This window comes from Oryctolagus cuniculus, chromosome 9 (assembly GCF_964237555.1).
Source record: "Oryctolagus cuniculus chromosome 9, mOryCun1.1, whole genome shotgun sequence".
Lineage (NCBI taxonomy): Eukaryota > Metazoa > Chordata > Mammalia > Lagomorpha > Leporidae > Oryctolagus > Oryctolagus cuniculus.
The window spans coordinates 524,537-537,794 of NC_091440.1; the positions used below are offsets into that span (position 1 = coordinate 524,537).

The 13,258-nt window shown below is 57.1% G+C and overlaps 1 protein-coding gene across 20 annotated transcripts in view; it reads right to left on the reverse strand.

The window, feature by feature from the left end:
• TMCO3 (transmembrane and coiled-coil domains 3) overlaps positions 1 to 13,258 on the reverse strand; it is a 51,733-nt gene that overhangs the window by 12,628 nt on the left and 25,847 nt on the right. For 15 of the 20 annotated variants that reach the window (XM_070048543.1, XM_070048541.1, XM_070048534.1 and 12 more), the window contains exons 9-11: positions 12,531 to 12,648; positions 6,339 to 6,534; positions 389 to 539 (exon numbers count right to left, since the gene is read on the reverse strand). In XM_070048543.1, the coding sequence (XP_069904644.1) occupies positions 389 to 539; positions 6,339 to 6,534; positions 12,531 to 12,648 (465 nt within the window). The remainder of the gene's footprint in view (positions 1 to 388; positions 540 to 6,338; positions 6,535 to 12,530; positions 12,649 to 13,258) is intronic. The other 5 variants (XR_011378690.1, XR_011378689.1, XM_070048548.1 and 2 more) reach the window with 1 other exon arrangement.

The following is a 13,258-nucleotide window of genomic DNA, read 5'->3' on the forward strand; positions in this document are numbered from 1 at the left end:
CGACGTGGCCTCCTCGCTCAGCTCAGTCACTTTTCCTCCTGACTTACAGTGGCAGACGTCGGCTCTTCCTCTCACGTGAAAACGAGAGGCTGTTGCGGGGCTATTTGGGGGCCGGACTTCAGCACTGGTGTGTCTCAGAGAACAGGGAGGCTGGATGGCAGGGACGGAGAGGGAGCAGCCAGCACACACGACCTCTGTGGGTTGAGTTCATGGCTCACCTGGCGCCTCTGAGGCACCCACATCACAGCACAGTAACGAGGAACACGTCTGAACCACGGGAGGGTTCCTGAACCGTGCCCGAGACAGCCCTGAGCAGGCGCCGCTGGAGAACAGGCCCACGGCACTGTGGAGCGCGAGGGAGCAGCGGCCAAGGCAGAGGAGAGCTCACCTATCGACGCGAAGAAGATGATGGCCAGGAAGTCGCGCACAGGCTCCATGTAGGCGGTGATCTCCTCGGTGACTGCGTGGCCCTGAGAGGAGATGAGGGCCCCGGCCAGGAAGCAGCCCAGCTCCATGGAGACGTCCAGCAGCTCGGTGACCTGAGTGAGGACAGGGCCCAGCCCAGGTGAGGACACATGGTGGCACCGGGTCAGAGAGAGGACAGGGCCCCGCCCAGGTGAGGACACACGATGACACTGGGTGACAGAGTGAAAGCAGGGCCCCGCCCAGGTGAGGACACACGGTGGCACCGGGTGACCTGAGTGAGGACAGGGCCCTGCCCAGGTGAGGACACACGATGGCACTGGGTGACAGAGTGAAAACAGGGCCCAGCCCAGGTGAGGACACACGGTGGCACCGGGTCAGAGAGAGGACAGGGCCCTGCCCAGGTGAGGACACACGGTGGCACCGGGTCAGAGAGAGGACAGGGCCCAGCCCAGGTGAGGACACACGGTGGCACCGGGTCAGAGAGAGGACAGCGCCCAGCCCAGGTGAGGACACGCGGTGGCACTGGGTCAGAGAGAGGACAAGGCCCAGCCCAGGAGAGGACACGTGGTGGCACCAGGTCACCCCATCTGCTGTCCAGGGGCCACAAACACAGCCATGACCGAGCGTCTGCGGAGACTCCTGCTCACCTCTGAGTCCCCAGGGAGCCTGCACTGGGACAACCCAGGATGAATTAACTGAACCTACAATCTCTGACATCATCGTTTCCTGGCTGTGGCTGTTTCTGAGAATATGAGCGCATCTTCCAAAACCTTCCGTAAGTGTTTGTGATCCGTTCTCCTCACCTTGAAGGGACGACAGCCTGGCTGTGGCACTGACAAGCATGTTTACCATCCCCAGCCCCAGACACAAACGACGGGCAGCTAAAACACGGATAAATCCCCAAACGCTAACATTAAAACTCATTTATTTTTATTTTATTTGAAAGGCAGAGAGACAGACTTTCAGTTCACAAATGCCTGCAGGAGCCACGCAGGCAAAGGGTACCCGAGCATCACCACTGACTCCCAGCGTCAGCATTAGCAGGAGCCTCAATCTAAAACCCCACGTGGACTACGGAAAGGTCACGGGCATGGGCAAGATGACCCTGACTACAGAGAGGCCACCAACACGATCCTGACACAGATGCTGGAGCCCGAGTGCACCAGACACCAGGCTAAGGACAGCGTCAGAGCAGGCGAGGGTACACTTCACACAGCACACTCGATGCATGGACACACATGCCACTCGTGTAGTCACACACACACATGTGCATGCCACAAGTATGCACATCACATGTATACACGCCACACACATGCACACACATGCTAGTCACAAACACATGCACACACATGCACATGCCACAAGCATGCACACCACGCATGCACATACATGCACACCATACATGCATACCACGCAATGCACACACATGCCACACATGTAGCCACAAACACATGCACATACATGCACATGCCACAAGCATGCACACCACACATGCACACACATGCACACCATACATGCATACCACGCAATGCACACACATGCCACACATGTAGCCAGAAACACATGCACATACATGCACATGCCACAAGCATGCACACCACACATGCACACACATGCACACCATACATGCACATACCACTCAATGCACACACATGCCACACAAGTAGCCACAAACACATGCACACACATGCACATGCCACAAGCGTGCACATCACATATGTACATACACACCGCACATGCACACACTACATGAACACATGTGCACATGCACAGGCATGCACACATCACACACTCGATGAACACACATGCCACACATGAAGTTGCATACATCTCACACTGCACATGCACAACCACATGCACACACACTAGGACACATACACATGACACTGGCACGCACACAGCACATGTACATACACCACACATTACACACACGCACACACTGGCATACGTACCACATGCATGTGCACCACACACATGCACATACTCATATACGCCCCCACACACACCACACAGTATAGACACGCACATATACCAGCATCCTTGCATGCATGCGTGGGCACATATGCACCCACAGTGCACCCTACACATGTGCGCATATGCGCGTACATGCGCGCGCACACACACACACACACACACACACCCGGCTAATTGGATTCTGAGGTGCGAGGAGCAGGCCAGAGGTCTTTCCACACACAGCATTTGGAATTACACGTGAGAAAATGATCACTTGTCCTCACGGCAGACTGCGCTCAACTCCAGACAGACTGCGACTAAACAGAGGAGGCGACAGAGGAGAGCCAAGCGTCTCCCTGACTCGGGCAGCACGGAGATCTTTTACACAGAACATACGTGCCAACCATGATGAAAACCACGGACAATCAGCTACACCGAATTCAAGGACTTCCGTTCATGAAAACACTACTGAGTGAGACGGAGAGGCCCAGACCAGAAGACGTCAGCAAGAGAAGACGTGACGTGGACACTGCTCAGTCGCCAGGAGGGGTGAAGGCCAGCAGGCGACAACAGGGGCGAGCCGGGCGTGGCGCTGAGCAGAGTGGGTGGACAGGAAGCCCCCGCGGCGTCCTTCCCAGTCGTCAGGGCACACGGCGGACACGTGTCACTGGGATGGGGGTGTGACCTGGGGGACTCGGGTTGGGTAAGGGATGGGGACCAGGGCCACACAGTGCTCGGGAAATCACTGCACACACACGTTAACACTGCACGCACACGTTAACAGGGCGACTTTCATCTCAGTGAGGAGAAAGTGACAGTCTGCCAGATACACGGAGAACTCCTGCAAACACGCAGGAAAACAATAACCCGAAGACCCTCTCAGGCACACGGCAAGCAGATGCCTGGACGCCCCAGACATCCCTGGAGGTGCTGAGACGCCACGGCCACCGGCAGCGCTGAAATCAGGGAGTGGGGACGAGCACACCTGGACCCCCGTGCGCGCTGGGGTGAAAACCAGTGCACCACGCCGGCAGAGTGAACAGCCACGCAGTCCTGATCTAACAATGTGTATACGCCACGGCCCAGCAATCCCAACTCCGGACAGCACCTCGTGAGAAACCCGGGTGAGCACGCCAAGCAGCTCTGTCCGCACTGACAGGCAGAGGAAGGTGACCCTTGACGTCCGTGTGTGGCACGCTCGGCACATGGCAGTATGCAAGGGAAGTCTGACGCAGGCCTGACAGAGCGCCCGGCACGCAGAGTGCGGGCACCTGGCGTGACACAACAGATGCCGGGCCCGGGCGGGCCACAAGGAAGCCATCTGGTAGACACGGTTGCTGGAACTTATTCCCAAAGAGAACAGATAAAGCCCGTAAAATGCAGAGAAGTCAATCTTGACACAAGGAAGCCCATTACAGAGCTCTGAGAAGACATGAATCGTAGCCCTCTCCAAAGGTCACAAAACCTGAGCAGCAGTGCAGCGCCCAGAGGGCACGGTTTCTGCTCGTTTTCTTTCTCAAAACGCACCCAATTACTTCAAGACACTTACACACTCACACACAGTCGTAAGAAACGAGAGTGCTCTGCCCCCTCGCTGGGCTCCCAGTGAGGATTCGGCCCTCGCAGGGCAGCCCCGCCCTCCTGAGCCCATCCCACAGATGCCACAGGACCCAGTGACCCCCCCTGGGGCCCCGCCCTCCTGAGCTCATCCCACAGATGCCAAAGGACCCAGTGACCCCCCATGGGCCCCGCCCTCCCGAGTTCATCTCAGGGGCACCACAGGACCCAGTGACCCCCCATGGGGCCCCGCCCTCCCGAGCTCATCCCACAGATGCCAAAGGACCCAGTGACCCCCCATGGGCCCCCACCCTCCCGAGCTCATCTCAGGGGCACCACAGGACCCAGTGACCCCATGGGGCCCCCACCCTCCTGAGCTCATCTCAGGGGCACCAAGGGACCCAGTGACCCCCCCATGGGCCCCCACCCTCCCGAGCTCATCTCAGGGGCACCACAGGACCCAGTGACCCCCCATGGGCCCCGCCCTCCCGAGCTCATCTCAGGGGCACCACAGGACCCAGTGACCCCCCATGGGGCCCCCACCCTCCTGAGCTCATCTCAGGGGCACCAAGGGACCCAGTGACCCCCCCCATGGGCCCCCACCCTCCCGAGCTCATCTCAGGGGCACCACAGGACCCAGTGACCCCCCATGGGCCCCGCCCTCCCGAGCTCATCTCAGGGGCACCACAGGACCCAGTGGCCCCCCATGGGCCCCGCCCTCCCGAGCTCATCTCAGGGGCACCACAGGACCCAGTGACCCCCCCCATGGGCCCCCACCCTCCCGAGCTCATCTCAGGGGCACCACAGGACCCAGTGACCCCATGGGGCCCCCACCCTCCTGAGCTCATCTCAGGGGCACCACAGGACCCAGTGACCCCCCCTGGGCCCCCACCCTCCCGAGCTCATCTCAGGGGCACCACAGGACCCAGTGACCCCCCATGGGCCCCGCCCTCCCGAGCTCATCTCAGGGGCACCACAGGACCCAGTGACCCCCTATGGGCCCCCACCCTCCCGAGCTCATCTCAGGGGCACCACAGGACCCAGTGACCCCCTATGGGCCCCGCCCTCCCAAGCTCATCTCAGGGGCACCACAGGACCCAGTGACCCCCCATGGGCCCCACCCTCCCGAGCTCATCTCAGGGGCACCACAGGACCCAGTGACCCCATGGGCCCCGCCCTCCCGAGCTCATCTCAGGGGCACCACAGGACCCAGTGACCCCCCATGGGCCCCGCCCTCCCGAGCTCATCTCAGGGGCACCACAGGACCCAGTGACCCTCCATGGGCCCCGCCCTCCCGAGCTCATCTCAGGGGCACCACAGGACCCAGTGACCCCCTATGGGCCCCCACCCTCCCGAGCTCATCTCAGGGGCACCACAGGACCCAGTGACCCCCTATGGGCCCCGCCCTCCCGAGCTCATCTCAGGGGCACCACAGGACCCAGTGACCCCCCATGGGCCCCACCCTCCCGAGCTCATCTCAGGGGCACCACGGGACCCAGTGACCCCCTATGGGCCCTGCCCTCCGAGCTCATCTCAGGGGCACCACAGGACCCAGTGACCCCCCATGGGGCCCCCACCCTCCCGAGCTCATCTCAGGGGCACCACAGGACCCAGTGACCCCCCCATGGGCCCCCGCCCTCCTGAGCTCATCTCAGGGGCACCACAGGACCCAGTGACCCCCCATGGGCCCCACCCTCCCGAGCTCATCTCAGGGGCACCACAGGACCCAGTGACCCCCCATGGGCCCCCACCCTCCCGAGCTCATCTCAGGGGCACCACGGGACCCAGTGACCCCCCTATGGGCCCCACCCTCCCGAGCTCATCTCAGGGGCACCACAGGACCCAGTGACCCCCCATGGGCCCCGCCCTCCCGAGCTCATCTCAGGGGCACCACAGGACCCAGTGACCCCCCATGGGCCCCGCCCTCCCGAGCTCATCTCAGGGGCACCACGGGACCCAGTGACCCCCCACAGGCAACCTCCCCGTGCTCTGGGTGAGCGCTCACTGCAGGTCCGTGACGGTGCTGACAGTTTGTGTGCGGCCATGGCCGCTGTCCCCACTCCTCAGGGAAGCCTCCAGAGCGGGTCTTTTCTGTGACAGTGTGCAGTGGAGGCTTCCCATTAACGGCTTGTCAGCACAGACAGCACTCACGTCCCGTCAGCTGCAAGTGGAGGTGTGACAGAGGAACACGGGTTGATACTCCGGCTTTTCACAGCCATAGATGTGTGCTGAGTTCCGCACTCGACATTTGCACAAAGCGCTTGAGCGTAGGAGCGGAAACAGCTAACCAGGTCTGGCTCCAAAGATTCGACAGCCATCAAGGTGGAAACTAAAGAGCTGACCTAAGCGTCCCGGGAAACAGGCTACCAATCAGACGACAGAAGTAACAGAGCCTGGCTTACCGTCAGCATCAGGAAGACGAACGCAGATATTCCCAAGACGAGGATTTCTTTGTTCCCTTTGCCCTCTGCGTGCAGCTTGCGGTAGTAGGGGCCCACGAGGTAGGTCTTCAGGACAAGACAGAGAAGCAGGACGGCGGCCAGTGAGAAGAGGGTCTGCCCGGCGAGCAGCAGGACACGCAGCAGCTCCAGGAGCGCGCTAGGGGCGAGAGAGACCGTCAGCCACCTCTGCTGCAGACACGCCTCTCTGAAGCCCGGCTGCTCCCTCTTATTCTGGAGCACGGCACACGAATTACCCGATTCATACACAGCTTCTAACTACTGCAGTCAAGCCTGTGACCCCTACAGACCTCAGGCATTCGGCCAAGTCCCCTGCGGGAGTGGACGGCCCCCGCTGAGAGCTTCTGGGTGCACCGCCCCTCACGCGGGGGCAGCCCCCCACCCCAGGCCCTGCGGGGCAGCAGCCAAGCGGACACCAGCACAGCGCGCATGTGCCCGGGTGCTCGCCCCGCCCCAAGCCGGGCCTGGGGAGAGGCACTTCCACCACGCGCTGTGAGGGACTACGGACACCCACGCTCAGCTCCCCACTGCTCCGCTGCGTTCTGGCTTCCAATCCTCCTCCTCGACGGAGGAGACCTGTGACCTCGGAGGATCCGTCTCCGATTCCCACAAGTGGTGTCGGGACTACAGCAGAGCAGGGCGCAAAGCTAAGACAGAGGACAAGGAAGTCACCCACGGGCACACCACAGCCGCCGGCGAGCAAGCCTCAGAGGCCGCAGACACCGGGAGAGCCGTGTCTTCAGAACGTGGAGGGCCAGGCCACCACACCCCTCACAGCTGTCCCCATCCTCTAGCCTCGTGCCAGTCTGCCCTGGCTGGGCTGGCTGCCCCCCAGGCACAGTGGATGAAGCCAGACGTCTCTGCCCAGGCACACACTGTGGACCCCACCACGCAGGTCCCGCCAGGACCTGCTGCAATGTCCCTACCTCCACCCTCCTGCCGGACGGGCCAGCCACGCCCCTCAGACTACAGCTGCACCATCTGGCACCTGCGCAGACGCCTGCCCAGGCCCGGTGGTCGCAGCCGTTCACGAGCCCAACGGCCCACTTCGACCCACTGCAGAGCACTCGTGAGAGGAGACGCTTTCCATCCTGGACCCCACATTCTCCCTCCCAACACAGCGGGGGCCTCGTGCCCCTTCCCAGGGACCCCCAGCCCCCGGGGCAGCAGGTACACCATCTTTACTTCCCACCTAATGACTCTGGAAACAAGCGTCTCTCTATCGGCACAAGCCTTATTTGCTTGAAGGCTCAGCCGGTGTCCCCCGGCGTGCACCATGGCTCACTGGGCCGCACAGCAAGGCGGGCGCCTCATGGAAGCAGGCATCCCGGTAAGTAAAAGACCTGACCGCATAGCTTTTCCCAATCCTTTATCTAGCTTTCTGCAGTCTGTTTTTATTTATTTATTTATTTATTTATTTATTTGAATTGCTGTGAGACAGAGGCAGAGAGATCTTCCAGCCACTGGTTCACTCCTCAAACGGCTGCAACAGCCAGGGCTGGGCCAGGCTGAAGCCAGGGGCCTGGAGCTCCACCCAGGTCTCCTATGTGGGTGGCAGGGACTCAGGTACTTGTGCTGCCTGGACACACCGGCCGCAGTGGCCATCTGGGGGGTGAACCAATGGAAAAAGGAAGACCTTTCTCTCTGTCTCTCTCACTGTCCACTCTGCCTGTCAAAATAAATAAATAAATAAATAAAATAAAGGAGAGACCTGGAGACCCGGCAACGGTGCGTGCCCTGCCTCTGCCCTCTGGGTGCCCCTCAGATGCCCCCAGGGACTCGGAGACACGAGCACCCCTGGGGTCACTGTTCGTGGGCTGCGAACCTCCAAACTCGGGCGAAGAGCTCCTCCCTGTCAGAGGTTTCTCTCAGTACTTCAGCTGTGCGCAGGGAAGCCGGAGGAGCGCATCCGTGCTGAGTCTGTTTCTGCTGTTTTTACTGTGAGGTTTCCCTGGTTATCAAAACTGGAAGGCAACCTTCCCTGCCACAGAAAATGTCACACAGCAGACTGCGCTGCGCGCCTTCGCTCAGAGTACCACAGCGGCGCCCAGCTGGAAACCAGTGCCAGCACACAACTGGGAACCTCCCCGTGCCTGGAAACGAAGCCTGCCTCCCAGCACCACCAGGGTCAAGCAGGAGGAAAAGGGGATTTTAAATATCCGCTGAGCTGCCTGCAAGTAAAAATACAACATCTCAGTGTTTGCAAGATTCGGCAGAAACAGTGCTGAGAGGGAAACTGGTAGCACTAAACCCCAACTGTACAAAACAAGAAAGTTTTCAAAGCTATTATCAAAATTCACACAAGTATCTAGAAAAAGAGCAAAAAAACCCAAAGCAAGCAGATGGAAAGAAATAAAGAACAAAAAGGTGGAAACTAAAAGCAGAAAAATGGCAGAGAAAATCAATGAGGCGGGGCCAGTGTTGGCAGCAGGTAAAGCCACCGCCTGCAGTGCCGGCATCCCATACGGGCACCGGTTTGAGAACCTGCTGCTCCACTTCCACTCCAGCTCTCTGCTGTGGCCTGGGAAAGCAGTAGAAGATGGCCCAAGTCCCTGAGCCCCTGCACCCTCATGGGAGACCCAGAGGAAGCTCCTGGCTTCGGATCAGTGTAGCTCCAGCCGTTGCAGCTAACTGCAAAGTGAACCAGCAGATGGAAGACCTCTCTCTTTCTCTCTGCCTCTCCTTCTCTCTCTGTGTAACTCTGACTTTCAAATAAATCTTTAAAAAAGAAAAAGAAAAAGGAAATCAATGAGGCAGAGTCAGTTATCTAAAACCATCAATAGATTGGCCAGACTCCTGGGACGACTGACAGAGAAGAGAGAGGACTCGGGCCACAGTGTCAGGGACAAAGCAGGGAAGCTCGGGGCAGGCCCCGCAGGCAACAGGACGATGAAGGAGCACACGAGCAGCTCTGATCAGAAACGCGCAGCCACACCCTGAACACCTCGGAACCATTCAGCAGGCTGGATGTGAAATGTAGGAAAGCTACCCCAAAGGAAATCTTAAAACCCGCAGGACTTCACAGGAGAATTCTGCCTCATATTTAAGGAAGAATCAACGTCAACTTCATAGAGTATTTTCCAGAAAGAGAAGAATGAACCGTTCCCAATCACTGACAAGCCCAGCGGGACTCAACACCCACCCCGTCAGTGTGCGAAACCCAGAAACCCTCAATAGACGGGCACACTAGAGGCAGAAATGCATGCCTGAATCTGGGGACGCAAGGCTGGGAGACCCGGCGTCGACGTGGCCCCCAGTCGGGCAGCACATGGACAGACGCAGCCCCCGCCTGCAGTGAAAACCCAGCAGCCAGGAGCAGCGCGACCCCTCAGTCCCACACAGACCTGCACACGAGCACGGTACACCACACCGAGCGGCGGGAGGCTGGGCACCGTCCCCGGACACTAAGGCCGAGGCAGGCTGCCCTCTCACTTGACCTCACCGGCAGCATGCTGGATGGCCCAGGCAGTGCCACAAGGCCAGGAGACAGCCATGGCGCGTGGACCAGACAGGAAGCACGCAGGGGACTCGGATGGGCTCGCCCAAGTCTCCCCAGCCGCAAGAGCGACCTCACCGTGTATGGATCTGGGCTGCATGCGGTGTAGCAAGGCAACCTCCAGAGGTGCTTACACACAACACCTACACGCGTGTGCTGAGCAGGCCTGCTCCACACAGACCAGGTTCCTGGTCCTGCTCCCACACACTCTACAAGCTCCACACTTCCCCTTGTGCTCATTTCTGGCTGACATTCTCCGAGTGTGCTTCCAAGAACCCATATCGTGGACAGAAATCTGATCTCCAACCAGGCGGCACAGCCAGCAACTTGCTGGTTAAATGGCGCTCCCTCTGGCTTCCCCTCCACACGAGCCTGTCCACTGTACTCAAGGTTTGGGATTGTAGTGGGAAGATGGAAGGAAGGACTGGAAACACGGGAGCAATGACAAAGAAAAGGCTCACATACAAACCTCACACATGTACACAGATACACACCACACACATGTGCACATACACATATCACACACCACACACACATGCACACATATGCACATACCACATGCAGGATACACACCACACACACAAATATACATACCACATGCATGGCACACACCACACACATACACACACCACACACATGACACATACAACACATATACACATGTCACATGCAGGACACACACACATGTACACATACACATACCACATGCAGGATACACAGCACACACATGCAAACATGCATACCACACACGTGACACACACCACACACGCACACAGATACACACCACACACAGGATAAACACACGTGCACATGTACATATCACACAAGACACATGCACACATATACACACCACACCACATGCAGGACACACATCATACACACATACACATACCACATGCAGGACACACATATACACATACCACATGCAGGATATACACCACACACACATGCAAATATACATACCACATGCATGACACACATCACACACACATGCACACATATACACACCACACACAGGCCACATACCACACATATACACATGTCACATGCAGGACACACAGCACACACATGTACACATATACATACCACACGCAGGACACACATCACACACATGCACATGCATATACCACATGCAGGACACACACATAATCATACCACATGCAGGATACATACCACACATTCATGCACACACATATATACCACATGCATGACACACATCACACACATATACACACCACACACAGGACACATGCCACACATATACACATGCCACATGTAGGGCACACATCACACACATATACACATACCACAAGTAGGACACACATCACACACATATACACACCACATGCAGGACACATACAACACACATACACATACCACATGCCACACATGTACACATACACATATCACACACATGCATGCATATACATAACAAACACAGGACACACACTATACACATGCAAAAACATACACACCACATGCAGGACACACGCCACACATGTGAACATATACCACATGCATGACACACACATATACACATACCACATGCAAGATGCACACCATGCACACATATACATACCACATGCAGAACACACACCACACATACACACCATATGCAGGACACATACCACACACTCATATACACACCACACACAGGACACACACCACACACATGCACACATATACATATACTACACTCAGGATACACACATGCACATATATACACATACCCTATGCAAAATACACACCACACATACATGCACACATATACATACCACATGCAGGACATACATCACACATATACACATACCACATGCAGGACACACATCACACACATATACCACACTCAGAATACACACATGCACACATATACACATACCCTATGCAAAATACACACCACACATACACGCACACATATACATACAACATGCAGGACATACATCACACATATACACACCAAACACAGGACACACACCACACACATGCACATATATACACACCACACGCAGGACACACACCACACATACACATATCACATGCAGAACACACACCACACACATGCACACATATACACACACCATATGCAAGACACACACTATGCACACATGCACATATATACACACCATGTGCAGGACACACACCACACACATATGCACATATACACACAGGACACATATCACATGTGGGACACACACCACACACATGCACACATATATACACACCACACACAGGACACACACACACAGGACACACACCACACACACAAGCACACATATATACACCACACACACATGCACACATTACAGGTCTTGTTCCAAGCATGCCTGTGTCTTAACTCACCTTGTGGGCAAGTACTATTAGCCTGCGCCCATCCCACTGGACAGAAGACAAGGGGAGAACACACCTTCAGGTGACAGGCTCACGTGGAGAGGTGGCCAGGGACAACGCTGGACAGAAGACGAGGGGAGAACGTGTGGCCAGGGACAGCACCAGACAGATGACAAGGGGAGAACGTGTGGTCAGGGCAGAGCCAGCGCCTTGCCCAGTCGGTGCTGCCTGTCAGGACACCTCGGAGGAGAAAGGCAGCAGACACACGCCCACAACTGAACGAGGAACACAGCTGTGTGCAGCACACGCACCTGGAGGACGTACTTGCTCCCGCCTGCAGCATCGTGGGCATCACGGCCACGAGCAGCCCGAGCTGCACGTCCTGCGCCACCAGCATCCCCAGCAGCACGGTGCTGTAGTCGAGGTCCCCTGCAGGAAAGCCACACAGTCAGCCACGTGTGCAGCCCTCAAACGACCTGGGCGTCTCAAACAAGAACAGACCCTCGATCTCTCTGCAGGGAGGGCACTGTGGCTCAGCGGGTTAAGCCCCTTGTGAGACAGCACACCCTGTTACCAGCTCTCTATAAATGCACCTGAGAGGTAGAGGTGATGGCTCAAGTACTTGAGTTCCGAGTTCCTGCTCCCGACCCAGCTGCTGGAGCCACTTAGGGGAGGGAACCAGCTGACAGAAGCTCTCTCCCTCTCAAGTAAAATAAATATTCAAAAGAAAATCTCTTTAAGGGCAAACACTGAAGCATTTTAAAGACTAAAACATCTTTAAAACTTATAGGAGCTGGCACTATGGCACAGAAGGTTAAGCCTCTGCCTGTGATGCCAGAATCCCAAATCAGTGTTGGTTTGACACCTGTCTGTTCCATTTCCAATCCGGCTTCCTGCTAATGTGCCTGGGAAAGCAATGGAAGATGGTCCAAGTGCTTGGGCCCCTGCCACCCACACGGGAAACCCGGATGGGAGTTCCAGGCTCCTGGCTTCATTCATTCAGCCTGGCTGTTGTGGCCATTTGGAGATGAACAAGCAG